The sequence below is a fragment of the Glycine soja genome, chromosome 2 (assembly GCF_004193775.1).
Source record: "Glycine soja cultivar W05 chromosome 2, ASM419377v2, whole genome shotgun sequence".
NCBI lineage: Eukaryota > Viridiplantae > Streptophyta > Magnoliopsida > Fabales > Fabaceae > Glycine > Glycine soja.
The window spans coordinates 17,707,214-17,734,780 of record NC_041003.1 but is presented as its reverse complement, the minus strand read 5'-3'; the positions used below and the strand labels follow the sequence as shown (position 1 = coordinate 17,734,780).

General features: G+C 35.5%; 1 protein-coding gene and 1 long non-coding RNA gene across 2 annotated transcripts; one reads left to right on the top strand and one right to left on the bottom strand.

The window, feature by feature from the left end:
* The first annotated feature begins 916 nt into the window (after positions 1 to 916).
* LOC114391152 (pleiotropic drug resistance protein 2-like) lies at positions 917 to 23,578 on the top strand. Its single transcript, XM_028352160.1, has 20 exons — positions 917 to 1,847; positions 2,015 to 2,135; positions 2,676 to 2,764; positions 4,303 to 4,387; positions 9,710 to 10,000; positions 10,105 to 10,195; positions 10,826 to 11,726; positions 11,851 to 12,011; positions 12,147 to 12,250; positions 12,330 to 12,495; positions 12,742 to 12,879; positions 13,470 to 13,615; positions 18,210 to 18,542; positions 19,461 to 19,751; positions 20,050 to 20,133; positions 20,218 to 20,351; positions 20,469 to 20,696; positions 21,598 to 21,769; positions 21,842 to 22,096; positions 23,054 to 23,578. The coding sequence occupies exons 1-20, from the start codon at positions 1,465 to 1,467 to the stop codon at positions 23,321 to 23,323; spliced, it is 4,443 nt and encodes a 1,480-aa protein (XP_028207961.1). The 5' UTR covers positions 917 to 1,464; the 3' UTR covers positions 23,324 to 23,578.
* LOC114391159 lies at positions 6,052 to 8,883 on the bottom strand. The gene is made up of 2 exons (XR_003662067.1): positions 8,118 to 8,883; positions 6,052 to 6,374 (listed from the first exon to the last, which is right to left on the bottom strand). It is a non-coding gene; the product is annotated as an uncharacterized LOC114391159 (long non-coding RNA).
* Positions 23,579 to 27,567: the final 3,989 nt, after the last annotated feature.

Below are 27,567 nucleotides of genomic sequence, written 5' to 3'. Positions count from 1 at the left end.
TAATAATAATAATAATGGACGTTGTAAAAAAACAAGTTGAAGAAACAGAAAAAAAAAAAGAGTTTTTTATTTTGATTTGCATATACAGTACTAAAAAAAAAACAATATAAAATCTTGATGCATATCAATTGCCATTCTTTTGATGCATATTCATTGCCTGGACGTTGAAAACAATATGAATACGAAATCTTGAAGCATATACAACACTCTTTTCTTTTGATTTGCGTAATATACATATAGTATGAACAATATTGACTATCGATTGCCATTAAAAAAATAGGCAAAATTGATTGAAAAGTTGTAAGAGAATGAACCTGGTAGTGGTTTGTGTCTTGTTCGGCAGGAGAAGAAAAAGTCTTTGGAAGATTATGAAAAGTCTCAAGGGTTTGGGTGAGATTGTTGGAGGAGTATTTTATGTGTATTTCTGAAAAAAAAAATCTTTATTGTCTTAATTGAATACCACAAGATTTGTTTATATTTTATAAAAGTCTTGATTGAATACCACAAGACTTTTTAATCATAAAAAAGTCTTTTAAAATCCTTTAAAATCTTAATCCAATACACCCCCCTAAGGGTAAATAGCTAAATTTGTCCTTGAAAATGTGTTACGGTGACAAATTGGTACTTGAAAAATGAAAATTACAAATTTAGTTTCTGAATGTGAAAAAAGTGTGACAAATTAGTCCTACAATTAAATTTGTGAAACCATTTTATTATTAAGTTGTAATGTTCAATAACTAATTTGACTATAAGTTGCATTTTTTGATAACCAATTTAACATTAAGTTGCAAAATTTATGGATATTGTTTACAGAACTAATTTATCTAATGCATATTTAAAAATTAAATTTGAAATTTTCATATTTTAGGACAACCCTTCACACCAAAAATAAACTTATTATCATGAATAGGTCTGCCGCCAATTGAATTGAGGCGTTTCCGTTTGTCGCATTCAATCACCCTGGAGTCAATGGAGTTTACATCCCTGGCAATATTCTGAGTCGGCCGTTACCAAGTTTTGGCATGGTTTGGTATTAATTGCAATGTTTTCTAAAACTATAGACCCCTATACAAAGTTATCGTAACCTATTTCTGTGTCCACACCACTGCGTTCCCTCATTCAATATACTTTCGTCTACATAAACATTTTTTGAAAGAGCTACATCTTCCTATGATGCTAAATAGTAATCTTTGTCTTCGACCCATTACCCCAAATCACAATCTCATCAAATTGATTTGATGATTTGGAAGCCAAAATGCTCTCAAAAACTTGAAATTTTCATGTACATAATCATACATATATGATGTACATGTGCCACCTTGTAGGAACATGTGAGTGAGTGGTCAATCATTGTTTCTTTTCAAGTTACTTGATTCGTTTGACTTGGAAGGCTCACAAAAACACACCTTCACTTACAAGTACAATTACCAGGAGGACAAAAGGGAAACCATAATTTTGATTGATATGGCAAAAGAAGAGGGTGGCGGAGAAGAAATTGTAGGGTCAATGAGTGAAGGAAGGAGTTTTTCATCCCCCAGAAGAAGTTGGGCCACAGAAAGCTTTCATGAGGCAGTGAGTGGAGAGAGTGATGCGTTTCACACATGTGAAAAGGAGATAGATGAAGAGGAAGAGCTGAAGTGGGAAGCTTTGAGGAGGCTTCCAACATATGATAGGATGAGGAAAGGGATTTTGAAACAAGTTTTGGAGAATGGAAACGTTAACTATGAAGAGGTTGACATCACCAAGCTTGGAGTGCAGGAAAAGAAGCATCTCCTTGAGAGCATACTGAGGACTGCTGAAGAGGACAATGAGAGTTTCCTCAATAGAATGAGGGAGAGGATTGATAGGTGCCTGCCCTTTTCAGTGTTTTTTGTCTGTGTTATGTTCAAGCTAGACTCTTCTAAATGTTTTCATCATTTGTTGGTATTTGAATTGCTTTGGTTTGGTATTCATTGTTTTTGCTAGACTCCTCTAACTGGTTGTTTTCATGAGTTGTGTTTGCTTGTTATTATAGGGTGGCGATTGAGATTCCCAAGATTGAAGTTAGGTTTGAGAATTTATCAGTTGAAGGGGATGCATATGTTGGAACCAGGGCGCTGCCAACACTGCTCAATTCTACCCTGAATGTAATAGAGGTATGTTCAACAAATAGGAGGTTATTTTTTTAATATCTATAGTTTTTTTTATCACATTATTTCTGGAGTTAATTTTGATCGAGACATAAATACAAACACTTATCCTATTGAAGACTCAAACTATAATTTACAATATTATGGGATACTAATCTCTTCTATTAGATCCAAATCCGGTTGGTCATGTCCTTAATTTTTTAAATAAGAAAAGGCTTGTATGATCTCATAAATGTTTAGATGGTAAAATTGATATTATATTTACCTATTTTAATTCCCTGAGAAATGGAATTTATAGTTGAAAACATTAATATCTATATTTGAAATAAATTAAGAATTAAGATGTAGTATTGTAATTCTAAACTAAATTAGACTTCTGTTTGATAATTAATAATAATATAAAAGACTTATTGAATTCTTAACTGACTTTATTAGTTTTTTTTTTTCAAACATGTAGATGAACATGCTTAACATAAAATGGTTCAGCCTTCTTTCCAAAAACATAAATATTAGTGAATGATCTTACATCCTTTTTGTTGTAAACAGGGAGCTCTCGGCTATATCAAGCTTTTGCCACACAATAAAAGGGTTGTCAAGATTCTCCAAGATATCAGTGGAATTGTGAAACCATCAAGGTACTTAATTAATGATTGATGTCACGTGTAATTTTGATACTTCATAATATGCACCTTCAAGTAATTTTTTCTTTTGACAAACACCTTCAAGTAATTTAGGACTTAAAAAACAGAAATTTCTCTAGGGGGCATTGTTTATCCAAACTCACCATGATCACTATTTAAATTTAGGGTAAAATACGTTATCAAACCCTTTATTTTCAATGAAATTGGTTTTATTCCTCAAATTTTAACTTTGATTAATTTGATTCTTAAATTTTACAAATAATATTTTTGTCCTTTCTCACAATAAACAATAAAAATAATTTGTGATAAGGAATGAAAACCACTGTTCCTAAAGTTCAGGAGCTAATTAATCAAAATAAAAGTATGGGAATTAATGCTATCTTTTACTAAAAATACAAAAACTAAAAATATATTTTATCCTAAAATTTGTCACGATTATTACACGAATGCCTATTTTCTTCAAATTTGTTTAATATAGTTTGTCAGTAGTTTTTTTTTTCAGAAAACTTTTAATAAGAAATTAATTATTTCTCTCATTAATAAAATTCAACATATACACTAGTGGTGTCTGTCAAGAGATATTGTTTTAAAACCTATCAATCACAATACTTAAGTGTAGGGAGATAATGACTTGGTAGTTGGTAATGGCTCATTTGTTAAATTTTGATAATTTGACGCTTATTGCATTAGAAATAGATAATATGACGCCTATTGCTGTACTAATAGACGACCAAGTACGTGTTTAATGACATAATTGTCAAATTTTATTGCCTTACAAATAAACAAACAATTAAATAGATAATGACCCACCTGTTAAAAACTTTACAAATTTGATAAATAAAAAAACGCTTATTGCTTTACAAATTCCTATAATAGGGGAAGAAAATCTAATTCAATTAATTAAATAAAATGTGTGAGTTATTATAAATTTCTTAATGTTATTTTTTAATGGCAAAATTGTAAATCTGATCCCCAATTTATCTCCAGTTTCGAATTTGGTCCCCCATTAATTTAATTTACGAATTTGATCCTCCTATTTTATAAAATCGTGCAATGTTGGTCCCTCAGACCACAATTGAACGTTGATCGTTAACAAGTAATGTTGACGGTCACGTGTCATGTTCTTACTAAATGACGATTGTCACGTGTCATGTTCTGATTACATGAAAGATGAAATGCATTGTTATTTTCATTGACCAATCAGAACATGACACATGACAATCACGTGACACGTGACCGTCTACATCACTTGTTGACGGTTAACTTTCAATTGTGGCATGGGAAATCAATATTGTACAATTTTACAAAATAGGAGGACTAAATTCGTGAATTAAATTATTAAGTGACCAAATCCAAAACAGAAGATAAACTGGGGGACCAAAAATACAATTTTACCTTTTTTAATTTCACGGGTAAAAATAATAATTCCTATAATAAAAATTACTTACTAAAAGTGCATCAATCGTTCCATCGTAGTACCTAATTGATAGTTTTGATAACTAGATTTTGACTTTCTTTGTATCTCTATACAGAATGACTCTGCTTTTGGGACCTCCGGGGTCAGGAAAAACTACACTCCTGCAGGCACTTGCTGGGAAAACGGACAAGGATTTAATGGTTACTTGTCCTCTTCTTTCGTTTTAAAAAAATAATTGATTTGACGGCAAACGAATTTCTGAAACAGTTCACGACATTTAGAATTTATTATGTAGCCATTTATGTCTTGAGATAGTAAAAAATTAGTTTAAAAACGGTTTTTTCACATTAGTACTTTATTATTTTTATTTTTGGTTTCAGCAAAGTTTTTTTAAAAAAATTTACTTCCTATAGTTTGATTTTTTAATTTTGATTTCTGTAGGAAAAATTTATTAATTTCTATTTCTTGTAAGTTTGTACTTTTTTTAATTTTAATCCTTTTAAGATTTTAATTTTTTTATTTATAGTTCTCATAAGTTGTACACACTAACAAGAACTAAAATTAAACAAAAAATTTATAGTGAAATTAAAAAAAAATACAAACTCATAAGATAAGAAAAAAACATATTGATAGAACTAGATTAGATACAGAGAAAAAGATTATATTATTATGGTGGTGCTTCCAACACCCAATACAATACAGTTTTGAGGTCTCACCAACCTTCACTTTATAATCCTCCATTCTAACTTTCCTCTAATTGACTATTTATAGTTTTTTTAACTAACAGTTAGTTCTAACTATGGTTAGCTATCCTAACTAACTAACAGCTAACATACATCTTTCCCTCATCTATCATATCCCTCTCTTCAAGATGGACCTTGTCCTCAAGGTCAAGTTGAGGAAAACAAAAGTGGACTCAAAGGATGAGGATTGGTGAGAGACAGACTAGAAAATTGTAGAAGGGTTAACTAGAATAGGAAAAAATCTTGAGGGAATAGAAGGTGCAAAAAAGGAGTGAGAAGGAGACAGTTGAGAAGGTTGGGGAGTAGGGCTGATAGATGGTGGAGACAGGTTAGGATTAAGGCTGAAATAGGAATCAATGTTCTTTATTGAGTTAGGGGAGGAGGGAAATAAGTCAGAGTAAGGAAACCTCGGTTTATTAAACAAGACATCTTTAGAAATGTAAATTCTACCAGATGAAGACAGACACTTATAACCTTCGTGAGAGGAGGAATATCCTAAAAACAGACACTCTTGAGAACGAAAGTCAAGTTTGTATGTATGATAAGACCTTGATAAAGGAAAGCAGGAAACGCCAAAGGTTTTAAGAAACTAAAAATCATGGTCCTTGTTGAAGAGAGTAACAAAAGAAATAACAAAGTTGAGAGAAGCAGTGGAAAGTCTATAAATTAAATAGACAGCAGTGATAAAAGCATAATCCCAAAAATGTAAGGGAAAAGAAGCATGATGTAACAAAGTAAGACCCAAGTCAACTATATGTCTATGTTTCCTTTCAACCACACCATTTTGGTGATGAGTTTGGGGACAAATTGTGAAAGATGCCATGAGAGGCTAAAAGTGCAAAAAATGGTCTATACTCACCTCCACAATCAGACTGAACACTTTGTATTAAGTTGCAATTCAACCATTGGCTTAAAGGTTTGAAAAACAGATAGAGTTTTAGTTTTTATTAGGAAATACACAAGTGTATCTGGAAAAAACATCAATAAATGACATAGTATTTGAAACCAGCATAGGAAATTAAATGAGAAGGCCCCCACAAGTCTATAAAAAAAAGCTCCAAAGGAGAGTATACAAAAATAAAAGAGTGAGAAGGAAATCTGTGAGAATTTCCCATATAGCATGAGGAGCAAAAGTCTGGAAATTTTTATTAGATGAGGAAATGTTACAATGATTGACTAGCTTCATGACATGGGCTATTAGGGTGACCCAGCCTAGCATGCCACAAGCTAACATTGCTAGGGGATGAAATTACAGAATTAGAAACTACATTAGGACTTTTACTAGCAGCAGTAATTGCACTAGACAAGCCATTATGTGTAGCAGAGCTAACTAGTGAAGTTGAAGTAAACAACAACAGTGAAAAATGTTCTTGAAGCTTGAGATTATGAAAGGAGCAAAGACCATCAGCACCAACAACTCCCCGAAGAAAGACTTTATTGGTCCCTGATATTTAACAAGACATAAGTGAGGGTGAAACTCAAAGAAGCATAATTATCTTTAACAAATTGACTCACACTCAACAAATTTTTTAATATTGAGAGTCATTAGGAGACACAAATGAAGAGGAACCAACAAAGATACTTAAACCTTCACTATTTCCCATAAAAATCTAATAAGGTCCATCAACGTGAGTGAACTGCTTGATATTTTGTGGTTCACCAGTTACATGAATGCTAGCACTACAATCTGGAATCCAGGTGGAGCTAACATGTCCATTTCCATGAGAAGAGGCATAGAACTGGGTTAGGTTGATGCTAGAGCAACAATTCCAGACTTGGAATTGGGATTAATCCAAGTATTGGAGGTTCTGATAGAACTAGAGGAGTAGGGAATTGGTTGTAGTGTTGCTGGATAAAAAAAATGACTGATTCATAAGGCTGAAAACTCATATCAGACCTAAAGTGATAGACATTTGTAGTGTGGCCAAACTTGAGGCAAAGTTGACACTTAAAATTGACAAATCTGCCACCACTGTGACCTCTGTTGGAGCCACCACTGTTAGGCTGATAACTACCACCGTCGCAACCATACCCTCCCCGAGAACCACCAAAATCACTAGATTTGTACAAATTGGAGTGCGAATAACCTTGAGTATAATTCAAGGAAGGAAAGCTAAGCGCCTGAGTCTCTTTATTATAACGAACAAGACGAGTTTCATGACCATAAAGTAAGGCCTTCAATCTCAGCAATTGATGGTGTACGCTTCTTGCTTTCGATGACTGAGATCATCTGCGCATGATCGAATGAAAGTTCTTCAAGCAGCGCATCAACATACTCCTCGTGACAAAGCGGAACTTCAACACCAACGAGTTCATCAACATAACCTTTGATCTTACATAGATATTCATCAATCGATTTACCTTCAAGTGAAACTACGTGCATCGCAGTTCACAATTGATGTGCATGAGACTTCATCTGGAAACTAAAGTACTCGTGAATCTTTTCCCAAACTTCATAGGAGTGGTTCGAACCAAGAACACACAACAAAATCAATTTCGAAAGAGTGGACTGGAGCCAAACAATGAATGTTTGGTCCTAAACCTCCCACGCTTCATACTCAGGATTGACACAATTAGCTACTTAATCGTCTTCTGTGAGATAATGACGTGGAACAATCGGATTCACAACAAAAGGCTGCAAGTTTATGCGATTTAATTACGAACAATTGGCTCTAGATACCATATTTGATAGAGTGAGAGAGAAGTTTTGAGAAAACAGAGAGAAATCAGATATTATTCCATATCTCAAAAAAGTTAGCTAGAGAGTTAGTTACAAGAGATATTTATAGACCTTTTAACTAAGTAAAACAATTAACAACAAGGAGGAGGGAGGTGCAGTTAGCAAAGCTAACAACCTAATAACCCTTACAAAAATGTTTTAACAGTTACACAAACATATACTCTAATACATGTAGAGCAGAAGCGTGGAACCTTTTCATACTCCACCCCCACGAAGAAGGCAAACCCTTCCTCTCTACCAAAATCTGCTTAAGCAATTTGTTGGTGAGATCAAAGTCAACTAAGATACGGGCGTAATGCCCAAATGTTTTTTTCACAGTATTCTCATCCAGAGCAATTGGAGACCCGATTGCGCCCCCAATTTCGACTAGGATCTGTGGATGCCAATATTCATAAGCAAGACCATAAAGCCACATCCAACAATGGGTATTTGTAGTCTTTAGCTTACCTGGATTGAAGTCCTAAGTCCATGCTAAAAGGCAAATCACACTAGGGTTCAGATTATTCCAAGTTCCCATAGATCGTACACTTCACAGATCTTCATCAGAGAAGAAAACAATTTCGTAAAAGCCCTTTCAAAGCAGAACAATGGACTAGGGGTCAATGGGCTTCCACAGGGTCAAGAACTTGGCCCACAGGTCCCCAAATCTTGATAGGAACATCCCCTTTTGAGAGAAAAAACCTTCCATGAAGGATGTTTTTGCAATCTGCCCAACCAGCTTGGTACTCTGACTTAGAGATCTTAATGGCTAATGGATCCCCTTTTAGGCATGGCTTAGGGAGACGATTGAGAGGAAGGAGAAGGAGTTTTTTATGATTTGTGTGAGGGATTTTGGGTGAGAGGGTGGAGGCACAGGATGGGAGGGAGAGGTCTGATGGGGCTGCGGGCTTGGGGGGTGATGCGAGGAAGCTCCAAGGGCAAATCGTATTTGAAGCCCTGGAGAGGAGACTTCTTAAAGGGCCATGGCGGCACCGGACCTGCTAGGGTTCAATTTTGTCTCCAAATTTAATGATTATTCAGGAGAGCAAAAGCCAGCAAGATGGAATGACTTTCCTAACGTAATCGATTTATAACATGTTTGATTTCACGTTTCAAATGTGATTTTCAAAAGCTAATAGTTGTAGCATCTAAATTACAAGCATGATTCCTCTATTCTAGAAGTTTCCAAACATGTCATTAGTCCCGGTACTTACATAACTATGTAGAACATTAACATATTCTATTATTCTTATGAGAAAATGACTATTTACCGTCACTTGGTAAAGAAGGGTTCTATTTTAGTTGTGTATGTTAACTAACAAAGCATTAAATAATTTCATTAATAGTCTATCTTCAATTAATCAAGTACTAGAAAAAAGGTAAATGTTTATTGATCAACACACTAACTAAAGTAAAAACAAAAATTCTTTACTATAAACCAAATGTATATTTCTATTGAATTGCTATTATTTGGTTAAAGAAGTTTTGGATACTAAAGTTTTCTTCCCTACTCCTAGTTAAATTTTGTATTTGTAATGGGAGGAGGGGACATGGGATACAAATTTAAGAGAAAAAAACAAAAAAAGAAAAAAGAAAAAAGAAAGAAAAAACTCTAGTGAAGTTGCTTTGTTCTTTTGTATAGGTAACTCTACTATTTAATTTTAAGTAAATCTTGATTTTAATCAAGGAGGGTGAACACACCTGTACTTGTATACATCAGAGACAAACTTCAGACAAGCTTAACTAACTAGGAATTTTGGGTAGAAGTGAGGGAGGTTCAGCAGGAAAGGAAGATTTTGATGCGGGGGGAAATGTTAATATTTTGTTAAACTTATGTGTTACTACTAAAATTTTAGACATTTCATGCAACTTAACTGATCATACTAGAAACTTTGAAAAAATTGTCAATGTATGCTCATATTTATGGCGATTATGTTTTCCATTCCAAGTCATTTAATAATGGTTTATACCTAAAATCCAAACTAATAAGTAATAGCATACAATAAAGTGATTAAAACAGAAATTTCAACATTGAACTCCATCGGAGAATTTCTCAACAGGCATCAGGAAGAGTCACTTACTGTGGTCACGAGTTGTCAGAGTTTTTTCCTCAAAGAACATGTGCTTATATTAGTCAGCATGATCTTCACCATGGAGAGATGACAGTGAGAGAGACACTGGACTTCTCTGGACGCTGCCGGGGAGTTGGAACAAGGTATAATTTGCTGGCAGAGTTATCAAGACGGGAACTAGCAGCCGGCATTAAACCAGATCCTCAGATAGATGCTTTCATGAAAGCCACAGCAATGGAAGGTCAAGAAACAAGTATTGTTACTGATTACATTCTAAAGGTTTGGTGATGGTCTTTATTTTGAACCGTTTTCCATGTTAGTCAATAGTTATAGGCCAGCAAACCTTAATTTCTTTCATCTAACTATTTGATATAATGCAACAGATTCTTGGATTGGAAATATGTGCTGATACTTTGGTGGGAGATGAGATGAAAAGGGGCATATCTGGTGGACAAAAGAAGCGTTTAACTACTGGTATGTGGATACGAAATTTCACTCAGAAGATTCATGTTACACTTGCATGTGTTGTTACAGAGGAGTAATGATGCTTTTGTATGACTTTATTATGTTTAGTTCTTTACAAATCCTTCACAAACATGTATTTCCATGCAAGTCATCGGGTTAACACATTGGTTCTACTATTAAGAAGCACAGACACTTCAAAATTATAGCTGTGTCGTGTTGTACCCAGGCCGAACATGTATCTATGTTGGATACTTTGAATACTGCGAACAATTTCTTATAATTTTTTTTGCATTCATTTCTTTAAACTATGATACCAATTACCAATACAATGACTTAAGTAGATTTTAAACCATCAATTTTTAATTTTGGATTTGGGTCTCACGCAGTTTTATATTAATTTTATGTTTTATCATAGTCTTGTGTGTCCTATTATTTCTAAAATGTGTATCTCCGTGTCTTAGTTATATTGTATGTGTCCTATGCCGTGCCTGCGCTTTCTAGACTATAACTTTTTGAATGGTCTAGATGATTATACCATGGAGTTTGAGAGAAAAAGTGTCTTTGTAGTATTAGATTCCTTTGCAGAATCTTCTATTTTCGCAATTCTCATAAACAGAAACTTACATAACATGAATGCAGGTGAGATGCTGGTAGGCCCTGCAAAAGCATTCTTCATGGATGAAATTTCAACTGGTTTAGATAGTTCCACAACCTTCCAAATTGTCAGGTTTATGAGGCAGATGGTCCATATCATGGATGTTACAATGATAATCTCTCTTCTGCAACCTGCACCAGAAACATATGACCTTTTTGATGACATCATATTACTTTCAGAAGGTAAGATTGTCTATCAAGGTCCCCGTGAGAGTGTTCTGCATTTTTTCAGAAGTGTAGGCTTTAAATGCCCAGAAAGGAAAGGAGTTGCAGACTTTTTACAAGAGGTAACTTCCAAAAAGGACCAAGAACAATACTGGTTCAGAAGGGACATACCTTACCAATATGTCACTGTGCCTGAGTTTGTAGCCCATTTCAACAATTACAGCATTGGTCAGCAACTTTCTGAAAAGATTCAAGTTCCATATGATCCTAATGAAAGCCATCGGGCTGCTTTAGTGAAGGAAAAGTATGGTCTCTCCAAATGGGAACTCTTCAAGGCATGCTTTTCAAGAGAGTGGCTTTTAATGAAGCGCAACTATTTTGTATACATATTCAAGACTTGTCAGATCACTATATTAGCTATAATTACCATGACAGTATTTTTTAGAACAGAAATGAAGCATGGTCAACTTGAAGGTGCAGGAAAATATTACGGTGCACTATTTTTCAGTCTCATTAATGTAATGTTCAATGGAGTGGCTGAGCTTGCAATGACCATTAATAGACTTCCCGTTTTTTACAAGCAAAGAGATTTCCTGTTTTATCCAGCATGGGCTTTCGCATTGCCCATCTGGGTCCTCAGAGTTCCTCTCTCTCTATTGGAGTCAGGATTATGGATCATCCTCACTTATTATACTATTGGCTTTGCTCCTGCAGCCAGTAGGTATGAGAATGCAATCTGTAGATAATGAGTTTCTCAATAACATAGAAATGAAATAATTGATCTACTCTTCTGTTTTATTGACTAGCAAGTTATGTTCAATGATGTATATAAAAACCTGTTACAGGTTTTTTCGTCAATTACTAGCATTCTTCTGTGTGAATCAAATGGCTCTATCCCTATTCCGCTTCATTGCTGCAGTTGGAAGAATAAAAGTTGTGGCAAGCACACTTGGTTCCTTCACACTTTTAGTTGTTTTCGTCCTAAGTGGATTTACTGTTTCAAGAAGTAAGTAATAGTTTTTCTTTATACCACTAGTACCACATACTCTAAAGAAATATTTGAATGTGTTAACTTAGATTCTTCACATTTCATGTGAAATTGTTTCATTTAAACTGATCACTCCAACCTATCCATTTATAGATGATATTGAACCATGGATGATATGGTGCTATTATGGTTCACCGATGATGTATGGTCAGAATGCCATAGCCATCAATGAGTTCCTAGACAAAAGATGGAGTGCTGTAAGATCTTATAGTGTTTCTTTAATCTTAAAAACACTACATTATTACTAATTTATTGCTGATTTTTCACTTTCCACAGCACAATATTGATCCAAGGATTCCTGAGCCCACAGTTGGAAAGGCTTTTCTTAGGGCCAGAGGCATATTCACGAAAGACTATTGGTACTGGATATCTGTCGGTGCCCTTATAGGATTTTCTCTTCTTTTCAACATTTGTTTCATTCTGGCTCTAACTTACTTGAATCGTAAGTTTCCATACTATTTTTTCGGTGTTACATGGTATAACACTTTGTTTCTTAAATTGTTACAAGTTCATTCCAATAAACAACAAAAAAAAAGCTTTTACCATAATGTCCTGTAGTAAATTATGCATACAAATTGGTTTAGCCTGTAATGTTTCTTCATCTATCTTCCTCCATCTCCTTCTTGACCATCCGAAAAGTTCACTATCTATAAACATCCTCTGACATTGCACTGAAGTTAAATTGCAGCATTTGGAAACTCCAAATCTATTATAGTGGAAGAGGAAGACCAAAAGAAAAGCACATTTGGTTCATCCTCAGTGGATAAAATGGCAACAGAAGCAACGACAGAGAAGAGTTCAACTTCAATTGCTAATTCGTTTGAAGGTAATATTTGATTTTCTCTTCATAACATTTGTTTTATATAAACTTTATACCCTCTAGTCAGAAGAAATGTCACTTGTGTATCCTAACTACGTTGCTTGGCTATCTACCTTTGTTTCCACTGTTCCACATCATGAAATGTCACTAGTACTATGTTAGGAATCGGGCCTCTAAATGGGATAAGCCCTTCAAAGTGTATCACCGTAGGCCCAAAGCTGATAAATGATGTATTCTAGAAGGTTAGAGGGGCATTCAGGGAATTACAGATTCTGTTAGTGGTCTGTAGTGGTAGTGGTAGTGGAAGTTTGTTAGTATGGGTGTGAGTGCTCTCGGTTATAAGGAATGCTGTATTGTTGAGGGGGACATCTTTTGGGCAATCAGTAATAGAATTAGAGTGATTGAGACGTTCTCACACTCTGGGAGGGAGCATTGCTCTCTGATATTTCTCTACTCTTCTGCCTTTTTTTTTCCTTTCTCTGCAGGCACCACTGATACAGAGTGTATCATACCACCTCAGCATTGTTGTATTAGTAATATGCAATTCACTTCAAGCTCTCTTGGCAATAAACACAAAGATAATGTAATCATTACAGGTATTGATATGGAAGTAAGAAACACAGCACATGGCTCAAATCCTAAAGCTGAAGAAAATACAAAATCCAAGAAGGGAATGGTGCTTCCTTTTCAGCCTCTGTCACTTGTGTTTCAAGATGTGAATTATTACATCAATATGCCACATGTAAACTTCAATTCCCTCCTCTTGTAGCACTTTAATTATATTCCGTAATTCCAGATAAAATTTTATATAGTGGTTTTCTTATCATTTACTTTGACTTTTGTATTTTCCTGGCTATGCCAAATTGAATTTTCCCCCTTACACTCAAAATATATTTTACCATGATTCCATACTCAGCAGGCCAGAATGGCTTGTCAAATGGCCAGGAAGTTCCCAACATCCACTAGTGATGTAAGCTCCATTGGAGTTTGTAGGCCTAGGATCTTCTTCATCAATGGATTCTTTTGCTTCTTGGAAGATGAATGACAACAGAATGGAGAAGGAAGAGAGAGAGGAGACGCCACTTCAAGAAGAAGATGAGTCTAGAAGAAGCTCACCACCATAGGAGGCCATGGATAAGAGCTTGGAGGAAGAAGGGAAAGGAAGAGAAGAGCACGAAATTTTGTGCTCTAAGAGAGTTCTGAAATCTGAAGTTTAATTTTCAAATGATCAAAGTTAAAAAAATACACACACATGACCTCTATTTATAGTCTAAGTGTCACACAAAATTGGAGGGAAATTTGAATTTCTATTCAAATTTCACTTGAATTTGAAATTGAATTTGTGGAGCCAAATTTTGGAGTCAAAATTTCACTCATTGTGATTAGTGAATTTTAGCTATGATTCAGCCCACTAATCCAAGATCAAGTTCAAGATTCTCCACTAAGTGTGCTTAGGTGTCATGAGGCATGTAAAGCATGAAGGACATGCACAAAGTGTGACTATATGATGTGGGCAATGGGGTGTAGCAAGCAAATGCTCACCTCTCCCTCTAAAATTTAATTGGATTAGGCTTCTCCCAATTCAATTAAATTTATTTCCAACCACACACATCAAATATTCACTTAATGCATGTGAAATTATAAAACTACCCCTAATACAAAAACTAGTCTAGGTGCCCTAAAATACAAGGGCTGAAAAATCCTACATTTCTAGGGTACTTTACCTATATTGTGGAGCCCTAAATATAAGACTAAAAAAATAATAAAACCTTAATCTAATATGTACAAAGATAAGCGGGCTCGTACTTAACCCATGGGTCCGAAATCTATCCTAAGGCTCATGAGAATCCTAGGGCCTTCTCTTGCATTTCTGACCATTGCCCGATTTTACTCAGGTCTAAGTTTGTAGACTGGGGTCCAAAACCATTCAGGATTCTTGATTGCAGGCTACTAGACAAATCTTTCAAGTCAATCGTGCAGGAATGCTGGACATCCCACCAACAAAGGGGTTGGGGAGGCTATGTGCTTAAAGAAAAAATAAAGAGGCTGAAAGCAAAGCTGAAAATATGGAATAGGGACCATTTTGGGGATACTTTTAAGAAATACAAAAAGATTGAGGAAGAGTTAAACAAGATGGAAGAGAGCACAATTGACAGTCATCTTTCCCCTCAAGAAGTGAAGTGTTGATCAGGAAACAGCTTCAAGAAGATTTATGGGTAGCTGCCCAATCTCATGAATCTTTACTGAGGCAGAAGACGAGATCTAGATGAATAAAAGAAGGGGACTGTAACTCCTGTTATTTCCACTTGATGGTAAATGCTAGCCGTAGAAGCAACTCCCTCAGTGGAGTGTGAATTGATGGCTCATGGATTGAAGAACCGGCAAGAGTAAAAGAGGCTGTCAGACTATTCTTCCTGCAAAGATTCCAAGAATCTGACCAAGATAGACCTTGCTTAGATGGAATCTGTTTTCAGACCATTGGCCACCAAGAAAATCACAAGTTAGTGGGGCGCTTTCAGGAGGAAGAGGTAAAAGATGCAGTCTGGGGTTGTGGGAGTGAGAAAAGTCTAGGCCAAGATGGAATTAATTTTAAATTCATTAAGAGCTTTTGGAATGTAATCAAACCCGATGTCCTTCGGTTTTTGGACGAATTCTATGTCAATGGAACGTTCCCAAAGGGTTACAATGCCTCTGCCATAGCTTTAATTCCTAAGGTGGCGGATCCACAAGTTCTGGATGAATACAGACCCATATCACTTATTGGCTGCATGTACAAGATAGTTGCTAAGTTACTGGCTAATAGACTGAAGAAAGTTATGACACTCATAATAGATGAAAGGCAATCTGCATTCATAGGGGGCAGACACTTGTTACATAGTGCATTGATAGCGAATGAGGTGGTTAAGGAGGCTAAAAGAATCCAGAAGCCATGCATTTTCTTCAAAGTGGACTATGAGAAGACATGATTCAGTCTCCTGGGAATTTTTGTTTTACATGCTCAGAAGGTTGGGATTCTGCTCCAAATGGACTCAGTGGATAAAGGGGTGTTTAACATCCGCATTTATTTCGGTACTAATAAATGGTAGCCCCTTGCCTGAGTTCATTCCACAAAGAGGGCTTAGGCAAGGGGATCCATTAGCACCACTTCTCTTCAATATTGTTGTTGAGGCATTAAATGGGCTGGTGAAAGAAGCGGTGAAGAAAAATTTATTCAGGGGTTTCTCAGTGGACTCAAATAATGAGGAAATTAACATCCTCCAATATGCGGATGACACCATATTTTTTGGAGAAGCATCAATGGAGAATGTCAAGGCAATCAAAGCAATTCTGAGGACCTTTGAAATTGCGTCAGGCCTAAAAGTTAACTTAGCAAAAATCTGTTCTGGTGCAATTGGAATGCCGGATAGGTGGAAGCTTGAGGCAGCTGGTTGTTCGAATAGTAGCTTGCTATCCATCCCGTTTGTTTACCTTGGAATACCTATAGGGACAAACCCTAGACGGTACCAGATGTGGGATCCTATTCTCAAAAAGTGTGAGAGAAAGTTAGCTAGGTGGAAGCAAAGACACCTTTCTTTTGAGGGGAGAGTGACTCTTATATAGTCGGTATTAACTTCCATTCTTATTTACTTCTTGTCTTTTTTCAGGATCCCCAAGAAAGTGATGGACAAGTTAGTAAGCATCCAACGTAGATTCCTTAGGGGTGGCGGCTCAGAACAAAACAAGATTGCATGGATTAAATGGGAGACAGTTTGCCTTCCAAAAGATAAAGGGGGTTTGGGCATCAAGGACATAAACACTTTCAATCTCGCTCTGCTGGACAAATGGAAGTGGAATCTATTTCAACATGAACGTCAGCTGTGGGCTAGGGTTCTGGAGCCCAAGTACGGTGGATGGAGGAGTTTGGATGAAGCACCTCGTGGCAATAATGAGTCCATATGGTGGAGGGACTTAAAGGTGGCTTTTCAAAACTCACAACAGGGTGTTGATGTCCAAAATAACATATTGTGGAGGGTTGGCTGCAGTGACAGGATCAAGTTCTGGGAGGATAAATGATTAGATGGAGAGGTATCATTAGTAGCAAAGTACCCCAGATTATACTTAATCTCTTGCCAACAAAACCAGCTTATTCAGCAGATGGGAGGATATAAGGAATTAGAGTGGGAGTGAAATTTCTCATGGAGGAGGCCGTTATTCGATAACGAGATACCAATGGCTGTTAGTTTCCTAAAAGATATTGAAAGCAGGCCTATTCAGATGCATAGAAGAGATGACTGGGTGTGGAAGGTAGATCCAAGTGAGCTATACTCGACGCAAAGTGCTTACAACATGTTGAGGGGAGAAGCAATAGTGGGGATCTAGGACCGGGCTTTCGAGGAACTGTGGAAGCTAAAGGTCCCAACTAAAATACTAGTTTTTGCATGGAGATTACTTCAAGATAGATTGCCAACTAAAAGAAATTTATATAAGAGATAGGTGGAGGTCAATGATAGGAGTTGCCCATTATGCAGCCGTATGGAGGAGGATGTGGGACACCTATTCTTTCACTGTAGTAAAATAATTCTTATTTGGTGGAAATCTTTATCTTGGGTGAACATCACAGCAGTTCTCCCGCAAAATCCAAGGCATCATTTCCTCCAACATGGATCGATAATGGCTGATGGGATAAGGGCTAATAGGTGGAAATATTGGTGGCTGGCTGTGACCTGGACTATATGGCAGCAAAGAAACAAGATAATCTTCTCCAATGATTCCTTCGACAGCAATAAACTGATGGACGATGCAGCTTTCTTATTGTGGACATGGCTGAGAAATTTGGAGAAGGATTTTTCCATTCATTTTAATCAATGGTCTAGCAATCTTAGAGCAGGGTTTAGGCATTAGCAAAGGATACAAATATAGATTAGAAGTAGCTATTAATACTATGTTTGTGGCCTGGATTTGGTTCCTATCTAGAATTCATTTAATCTGATTTGGAACCAAAACCACAGGAAACCAAATATCTGTACTTTAGTACCTCTGGTACTCATTTTACATATGTATATATACCTATCTTTGCTGATAAAAAAAAAATACTCAGCAGTTTGTGTGTGTATAGTGGACATGATCAATTGAAAGCACTTACATCACCTAATAACTTTCTGTAGAATATAAAATTAATAAAATTAACTAACCTAACCATACATAGAAAGGAGTTGCTTAAAGAACAATAAAAAGATTAAGTTTACATGATAAAGTTGTGTAAAGAATCATCTAACTTCAACAGTAAATTTATGAAATTATATTATAATGTCTCCACTCCCACATGTTCAAATGTCACTTTGATGATTTATTGTCAGGAAATGAAGAAACAAGGAATTGAAGAGAATAGACTCCAACTACTAAGAGACATAAGTGGAGCTTTCAGGCCTGGGATTTTAACAGCATTAGTTGGTGTAAGTGGTGCTGGAAAAACTACCTTGATGGATGTACTTGCAGGAAGAAAAACTGGTGGTTATATTGAGGGAAGCATCAGCATATCTGGTTATCCAAAAAAACAGGCAACTTTTCCTAGGATCAGTGGTTATTGTGAACAAAATGATATCCATTCCCCAAATGTTACAGTCTACGAATCTCTGGTGTTTTCTGCTTGGCTGCGTCTCAGTAATGATGTTAATAAGGAAACACAAAAGGTAAAATTTTCTTCTAACCAATTTTCATGTTAAACTCTTAAACTTCATCTCACAGGCTCTCTTTTTTCTGTCTTTTGAAACATGACTCTCTCTGTATACTTGTTTAGTTAACTGGTTGTGATCAATACATATATTATTCATCTATTAAAAGATCAAGAAAAGTGGTTGTTTATGTTTAATATAGCTAGAAGCTATTTGAAAAGTTATAAGACAATTATGGAATTTTTTTACATGCTTTAAGGATATTTCATAATATGGTTAATAAGTTATTAATTATTTGTTTGTCTTGAATTTAGAGTGGGCCTAACTCAATCCTAAAAGCTAGCTCACAAAGTGAGGATTTCTTAGGCCTTTATAAGCTCTATCTTAGCTAGGTACCTATTTGGACAGGTGAGGGTGGCCTGATAATAGATGTATGATAGCCTCAAATACCATTTTGAATTTGAATTGGACATAACTCAACCCCAAAATTTAGTTCATGGTATAAAGACTGCCCAAACATTTTTAAGCTCTACTTTCACCATATCTGTAGCCTATATGGGATCTCAACAGTTTCCAAATTCTATACCATTTTCTAGCTTAAGGTTGTAGCCAACATCAATAGTACTGGAGATACTCTTTGTCAGTACAATAGTGATAACTCAGTGCAGTCTGTAGGCATGAAACCAACAAAACTATTATTATTTTGCTTTGTTCTAATCAATGATAATAAAAAATAGTTTATCATTGTGGCAATGTTGTTCTTTTTTAATTAGAAAAAGAAATCGGTAAGAAAGGAAATACAAGGCAGGATGATAAGGGAGCCCTTTTTATAATTAATATAAGAGACAGCAGAAAAAAAAAAGCAAAACATCAATCAGGAGGACACTCCAAAAGAATTTTTCTTATTATTGTACAAATCTAATTCTTATTTTACAGATGTTCATTGAAGAAATTTTAGAGCTGGTAGAGCTCCACCCAGTGAGGCATTTTATAGTAGGCCTTCCTGGAATAAGTGGCTTATCAACAGAGCAGAGAAAGAGGCTTACCATAGCTGTTGAATTGGTTGCAAATCCTTCCATTATTTTTATGGATGAGCCAACAACTGGTCTTGATGCTAGAGCTGCAGCAGTTGTTATGCGTACTGTTAGAAATACAGTAGATACTGGTCGAACTGTTGTCTGCACAATTCATCAACCAAGCATCGATATATTTGAAAATTTTGATGAGGTGAATATTAATATCCAGCTTTTGATAATGAAAACAGTTATTTTAGGAGTAAACCCCCTCATTGGTTGGGCCTGTGAATTGTAAGCACTGGTTATTTTAGTCCATGCCATGTTAAAAATGTAGTTGAAAAGGACTGAAGTAAATGACATTCTGTAAAATTAGGGACTAAATGAGATTTTTATAAAGACAAGGACTAAAGGGATTGATGCTTACAATTTTGGGGACCGAAGTGGGAGTTTAGTTTTCGTAATGGTTCTGAAGGCATAATACTCACCCTTGAAATACATCTTGACTTCAGCTGCTATTGATGAAGAGAGGTGGACAAGTGATATATGGTGGTCCTCTTGGTCGAAATTCTCAGAATCTTATTGAGTACTTTGAGGTAAACCTCAAACATTATAATGTATAAATTCTAGAATTAATATGATACCAGTAATCCCACTGATTGTGCATAAACCTTTCCAAGGCTATTGCAGGAGTTCCTAAGATTAAAGATGGATGTAATCCAGCCACATGGATGCTGGAGATCTCTTCTCCTGTTGTTGAGTCTCAGCTTAACGTAGACTTTGCAGAATTATATACTAAGTCAGACCTTTATCAGTAAGTGGCACTCCTAGTAGTATTCCTAGAGATTCCTGCTTCTTTTTTCTTGTATTTGTCTGAAATTTCTCATGATGTTTTTTTATACTTTTCCATACTTTGATAATCCTTTTCCAGAAAGAACCAGGAAGTTATTAAGGAACTCTGCACACCAGTACCAGGAACAAAGGACCTTCACTTTCCGTCTAAATACTCACAGTCATTTGTTACTCAATGTAAAGCTTGCTTCTGGAAACAGAACTGCTCCTATTGGAGGAATCCACAGTATAATGCCATCAGATTCTTCACCACAATAGTTATTGGTATCATTTTTGGACTAATCTATTGGGACAAAGGAAAAAAGACGTAAGTCAAATAGTTATTTGATAGTATTGCACTCCATCAGTACTTGTTAACTACTAAATTATTTCTAACTCAAATAAACAATGAGACGTTTCTATCCAAGAAACCTTAGCAATTTCATGAACCACAGGATTGCCCCAAGATATCATTAGACATAAGACCAAGATGGAAAAACCAGCTTAGGTAAGGAAACTCTTTGTTTGAGAACCTAAATGGAGTCACCATTCTCCTCCCACAAGAGTCTTCCCAGTGAGGCTGGCATCAAGAAGCATTTGCCTTGAAAATTTGTTTATGATTGATCCTCTTGCTGCTTGAACATATGATGTATGGAGAGCATGAATCTCCCCTTATTTTCAATAGGAAATAGCCACAAGAAGTGGTGTGCTAGACCTGAATGGAGACTTTGTCTCGAGAGTTGAAGATGTCTTCTGACCAGGCTAGCAAATTGCATATAAGGGATTGACAGGTTCCCCTTTCTCAATCTCTAAATGACTTACTCCCCCTGCTGGTGACTTGCGCAGATTGCTTGGGGCTCTCTACCACCACAGTACCACTCCACACCAACTTCATAAAGCAGATTCATGTGATCTATACTCTATATATCTTCACTAACTTAGCTAAGAAACAATGATAAATCCTTAACCAGAAAACCCACAAGAAAAATAAATATCCTCCTTGATATTGGATGATATCTCCTGTTGAGTTCTCTAATCCAGATAAGAAACAAAAACAAGAGAAGAAAAAGAATATCAGAATAGAAATGTTTGCCTAAATCATCAGTGCTTGAGCAGAAGTTATTGTTTTACAAAGAATCATCTTTGTACTCTTTTGTTGCTTCAGGCCATCAATAAGAACTCTTGTGTCTCCATGATAAAAAAATTGATAACAAATATCATTTCTGCAGGCAAAAGGAACAAGACCTGTTGAATCTCCTTGGAGCCATGTATGCAGCTGTTTTTTTCCTTGGAGCCTCCAATACTAACAGTGTTCAACCTGTTGTTGCAATAGAAAGAACAGTTCTCTATCGTGAAAGAGCTGCTGGAATGTACTCAGAATTGCCTTACGCAATTGGTCAGGTAGCTAAGAAAGCATCTATCAAGATAACTGATCAGAGTTGCACAATTCATTAAAATAGTACTGTGTTGCAGGTAGCCATTGAAGTAATTTATGTTGCAATCCAAAGTCTAGCCTATACCATTCTCCTCTACTGGATGATTGGGTTTGAACCACGGGTTGAAAATTTCTTGTGGTTCTACTACTTCATATTCATGTGCTTTATGTACTTCACACTGTATGGAATGATGACTGTAGCTCTGACCCCAAACTATCAAATTGCTGCACTTGTTATGTCATTCTTCATCAACTTCTGGAACCTGTTTTCTGGTTTTGTTATCCCAAGAACGGTATGTATCTGTACCACAACAATGATCAAATATACATTATTTTTTGTACCTGAGAGTAGCACAAATGGATAGTGCATATTAGGCTCTGCATTATTAAATTCAAGGAGAATAGTTCACAGTTACTACACCTATTCACATCTCTTTTATTTTTTGTGTCCTAACTAGACCTTTTGCCACTAGAGTCTTGCTATCCATTCAAAGGGTCAGGCAAATGGAAAAGGGATGTTGAAAATTAAAGAATATAGAGTTACAACTTGGTCATGAAAGTGAAAATTTGTGTTGCTTTCATTAAGTTTTCATCTAAATAAATTAGTCCTTTAAGAAATGAACTTGTTTACTAGTTAACATTAGTATAATGAACTTAGCAGGTTAACAGTTTCAAGGATCAATTTGCATATGCATTAGGACTAAAGCAACACAAGTTGTCACTTTCATAGACCAAATTAAAAATTAACTCATCAATATACTATAGTGTATAAACCCAACCAACAGAGAACATACTATATGAGGTCCACATTGAGGTCCAAGGCTTCAAAAATGATCCTTAATGGCAAGAATCCCTCCTTTGAAAATAGTTAATTTTTTGGATAAAATGTGTTTTAAGTCCTTCAAGATTTGGTCAAAATTTAAGGGTAAAATGTGTTTTAAGTCCCTATATTTTAAAAATGGTGGTTTTGGCCCTTGTATTTTTGTAAATGTAGAGGATTTTGTCCCTATTCAAGTCAAAATGAAGTATAGAGTCACTGACAAAATCCATCACATTTCAGAAATATGAGGATCAAATCAAACCCATTTATAAAACCTAGGGACTAAAACTAATTTTGACCAAAACTTGAGGGACCTAAAACATATTTTACCATTAAATTTTCAACTTATCAATTACATGTAGGCTAAGTGTAGTAATTCATTGCCTTTTATTTTGTGAAACTAAACAGTAAAATTTCACTTTTTATGCAGCAAATTCCAATATGGTGGAGGTGGTATTATTGGGGGTCCCCTGTGGCTTGGACTATATATGGACTGGTAACATCCCAAGTCGGTGACAAAAATAGTCCAATAGAAGTTCCTGGCTTTAGAACCATGACAGTAAAAGATTACCTTGAGAGGCAGTTCGGCTTTCAGCATGAGTTCCTTGGAGTTGTTGCACTAACTCATGTTGCCTTTTGCCTCCTCTTCCTTCTTGTATTTGCATATGGCATCAAGTTCCTAAACTTCCAGAGGAGATAATCAATCACACGGGAATGAGTTTGATAACTGTTGAGCAAAAATATATATTGGTAAAGTTACCTATAGGACAAAGCAGCATAAGTATAAGTTTATCGTTGTTTAATCGTCAATTTGATTGTTCTCACATCTCAATCTCCATTGATTTATAGCTGTTTCCTTGTTGAAGGGCTTAATGTATGTTTTGAAGATAACCAATGTGATTTAAATACGATTATTAATTTATTACTAATAAACATTATTGTTCAACAGTTTTCACTTGAGTCTTAACTCTTAACCATGAGTCTAATCATTAAGTGAAATTCTCAATTTATGATATCAAATGAAACTATGTGTGCATTATCTCCGTTTCATTCATTTTTCCAAAACCATAAAACTATGTGGGTTGCAGGCTATAATGGGCCAGGCTAAAAAACCCATATTTAATTTATGTCTAAATAATGAAGCCCAAGCCCTTTAAAAGCCTATTTTTGTGGGCTTTTAACAGGTTTTGCAGGCATAGCCCACATTGGGCTGTGGTTGGGTCAGGCTAAAAAGTCCATGTTTAATTTGGGCTGAAAAATTAATTCTCAAGTCCTATATTTCATTGGAGGTGTTGCTAGGTACACCCAACACTTAAAATAAAATGACGAAAATATTCTTTATCCGTAAGCCTTTTAAGTTGATCCGTAAAAGGCTTACAGATCAACTTGATCCGTAAGGCTTCTACGGATCAAATTGATCCGTGTTGTTCCGTAAAAGGCTTACAGATCAAGTTGATCCGTAAACATTTTACGAATCAACTTGATCCGTAAGTCTTTTATAGAACAACATGGATCAATTTGTTCCGTAGAAGCCTTACGGATTAACTTGATCCGTAAAAGGCTTACGGATCAAGTTGATTCGTATGCTTAATATCAACATATGGATCAACTTGATCCGTATCAACCTTACGGATCAAGTTGATTCGTATGCTTAATATCAACATATGGATCAACTTGATCCGTATCAACCTTACGGATCAAGTTGATCTGTATAATTTATGGACCACCCTCACGCACATCCATCACAAATGCGAAAAAATGCAGGGGTAATTTTGATATTTTTAAAAAATGTTGGATGCACCAGCAATAATGTTGGGTGCACCTAGTAACACCCTTTCATTGGATGGGTTAGGGTCGGCCCGACTAGTCCAACCCATTATGCCACCTCTACATAATATAGAAGAAATGAAAAGGATCTTGACTCGACAACAAACCATAGTAATGAAAGAAACAGAGAGGATTCTCAATTAACCTTTCAATGAGATGAGACACCAACCAAAAGTAAACCATTCAAGCTTTCCAATTGTCTGCCCCAAGAGATCCATCTTTCTTCCCTTGGAAACTAAACAGGTCCAAAACAAGAGACTCTTCATCCATCATAGCACACATGCACCAAGTTTAAGCATTTCATTTTGTACATACTTATACTCATCCTAACACATGCTTTAGGCAGGATTAAACACATATAGGTTCTGTCCAAATCAGGAGAAACACTTAGAATATAAACACCAATGGAATATCAGCACCAAATCTGTCCTGCGCCCACGATTCATTTAACCAGTTTTGGAGTAAAAACCACAACATTGTAGAAAACTCGAAACAAAGTGAGACCAATTGTGTTTGAAAGATAAGACAAATTTATAGGACCACCAAAGTCTTTAATTTAATTCATTATAAATCAAAACCAGTTTAAATCTAAATACAACACATTTTACATGGTAGAATTCAGCACACTCTTTTGATATGGTTTGGAAGTGCTATTTTCCCTAAATTTGAAGTGAGTTACGGACTTGGGCAAGATTAATTTTGTACTCTTTCGAGGTATCTAAAAACATGCAAAATGGAGAGGTCTCAATTTGTGGTTCAAGTTTTAAGTCTCTTAAATTAATAGAAACATTACTTAGATCAAAACTATCCCTGCACCGAAACAGATTAAGCATGTCCCACCAAAATATTCACCAAATATTCTAGTTAACTCTAAAAATCATGGGACCAATTCAGTTGACTAGAACACATCTGAAACTAAATTACTGTAAAAGGATTTTGCTTAACCCAAACAGAGAAACTCATGAGCGAATTTCAAACCCAGGACTGATGTTAATACCGAATAAATATCCTTATAAGAACTCAATAAAACCTTAATAGAATATATAAATCAACCGGTTAAGCATAAGTAATTATATCACAACAACTTATAACTAAAGCACCTCAAAATTAGGATGTTACACTTACATTTAAGTAAACTCTTATAGCAACTTGTTTTTAAAACACTTTATACAATTAATATTTCATACTTTAAATCATAAGATAAATTACTTTATTGATTAAAACATAGAACAACATACTTTAGTTTATAAAAAGAAGTTGCCCTAGCAACTAACAATTGAAAATACCATCTTATGGTAGTGAAATATTGCTCAAATGATCTTTTTGGTCCTTTATCTTTTTTTCTTGTTTACTTTGGTCATTTATCTTTTAAATAGTTCATTTTGATCTTGTATCTTATTTGAAAGGTTCAAAATAGTCCTTTTGTTAGGTTAAACATTAACATCGTTAATATTCTCTTCTTCTCCATCCATTTTTCGTTTTTTCTCTCCTACATGTTCCACCATTTTTTTTCTTAGATCATAGACTCAAAAGCTTCCTTTTCTCCAAACCCTAACCCTAGCCCAAGCCCCAAACTTGAAAACCCCCACCCATGCTTCCCCAACCTCACCTTTTCCGCAATTTCCCACTTTTCTCCTTTGTGTTCCTTCGCTCCCTGCATCGTCGTACCACTATAGAATCACCACCAAAGTCGCTCCCCAACCTCACCCTCCCTGAAGTGGTGGTGATTCTATAGTGGCACGTCGTCGTTGTGCTCCTTTGCTCCTTGTGTCGTTACATTGCTATAGAACCACCATTGGAGTCGCCACTCCCCATTTTCACCCTTCTTTAAACACTTTAGGGGTTGGGTCAAATTGAAGTTAACAAGAATGAGGAGAAATAGACCGATTTTCATCTCATTTTTTCAAGTGCATGGATTTAGCTTGCATTTTTAGATCTGAGTTTTTCAATATTGAAGGTTTTCCATATCTGAATTTGTTCAATATTGGGATTTTAGGGATTGTTTGTTTTTCCTAGTTATGGGTTTCCCTTTTTCCAGTACTAAATGTTGAAGGCATGAATTTGAACTCACCAAGTGCATGTTGAAATGAATGTTCTGGGTTGCCAATGTTCTTGTGTTTCTACTTTTCTAGGTTTTGGGTGCTTGCAATATTGTTCTCGATTGAAGATGTTTTGTTCTGAATTCATGTTCTTGTTGTTTTATTTTTTATTTTAAATATTTTAGTGGTGGCTAAAAACCGCTACTATGTGTTAATTATAGCATGAAGGTATTTCAAGAAAAAAAGTATTTTTGGCAGTTTTTAGTCGTTAGTATCTTTATACTAAGGACATTAGCTTTTGCATTGACGGAACAACTATTTTGAACCACTTTAAAAACATGAAGGACTAAAATAAACTTTTTAAAAGATAAAGGACCAAAATGAACAAAAAAAATAATAAAGAACCAAATAGGTCATTTGGCTTAAAATATATTATATGTAAGTGCTTTAGCTCAAAACTCAATGATTTAGGTTAAGTCATTAAAGAAAGATATAATTACAAACTAGTATATTATTCCTTTAAGTTACAAGAGACATGATGTTAATACCAAATAAATATCCTAATAAGAACTTAATAAAACCTTAATAGAATATATTTTCCAAGACTTTGAGAACTATTACTACATATATTAATCCAAATCTAACGAGATATATGACGGACTCAATAAAGTATCATGTACTTTAGCCTTTAATTAAGATGTTTGGAGATAAGCATATGATAGTTTAAAAACTTATATGATAATATTTAAAAGTATAACTAATCCTATTTATAGATATTTATGGATTAAAACCTACAAGAATATGTATGTATGTAAGCTTGTGAGAGTGCAAGCTCTAACAACGGGCAAATAATTATCCTTCAACATTCAATGTTCTATCTGCTTCAAATTTGGACATGATGTTGCTAATTGTTGGCACAACCTTCCTCCTCATTCAATGGTGGTGTAACTTATCATATGTTCACTGATGACTCAACCACTACAATTTTTGCAGCCTATGCAGCCTATGTTTTGCACACAGCCACAAATGCACCCTCTTATGTAGTATGGTGTTGTTGCTCCTCCTATGCTTAACAATT

Bases quoted from the DNA above. Each gene is read 5' to 3' on its own strand.
- LOC114391152 (XM_028352160.1), top strand. From the start codon at position 1,465: ATGGCAAAAGAAGAGGGTGGCGGAGAAGAAATTGTAGGGTCAATGAGT. The intron at 2,765-4,302 runs GTACTTAATTAA...ATCTCTATACAG, and splicing joins GGAATTGTGAAACCATCAAG to AATGACTCTGCTTTTGGGAC. The intron at 21,770-21,841 runs GTAGCTAAGAAA...ACTGTGTTGCAG, and splicing joins TGCCTTACGCAATTGGTCAG to GTAGCCATTGAAGTAATTTA.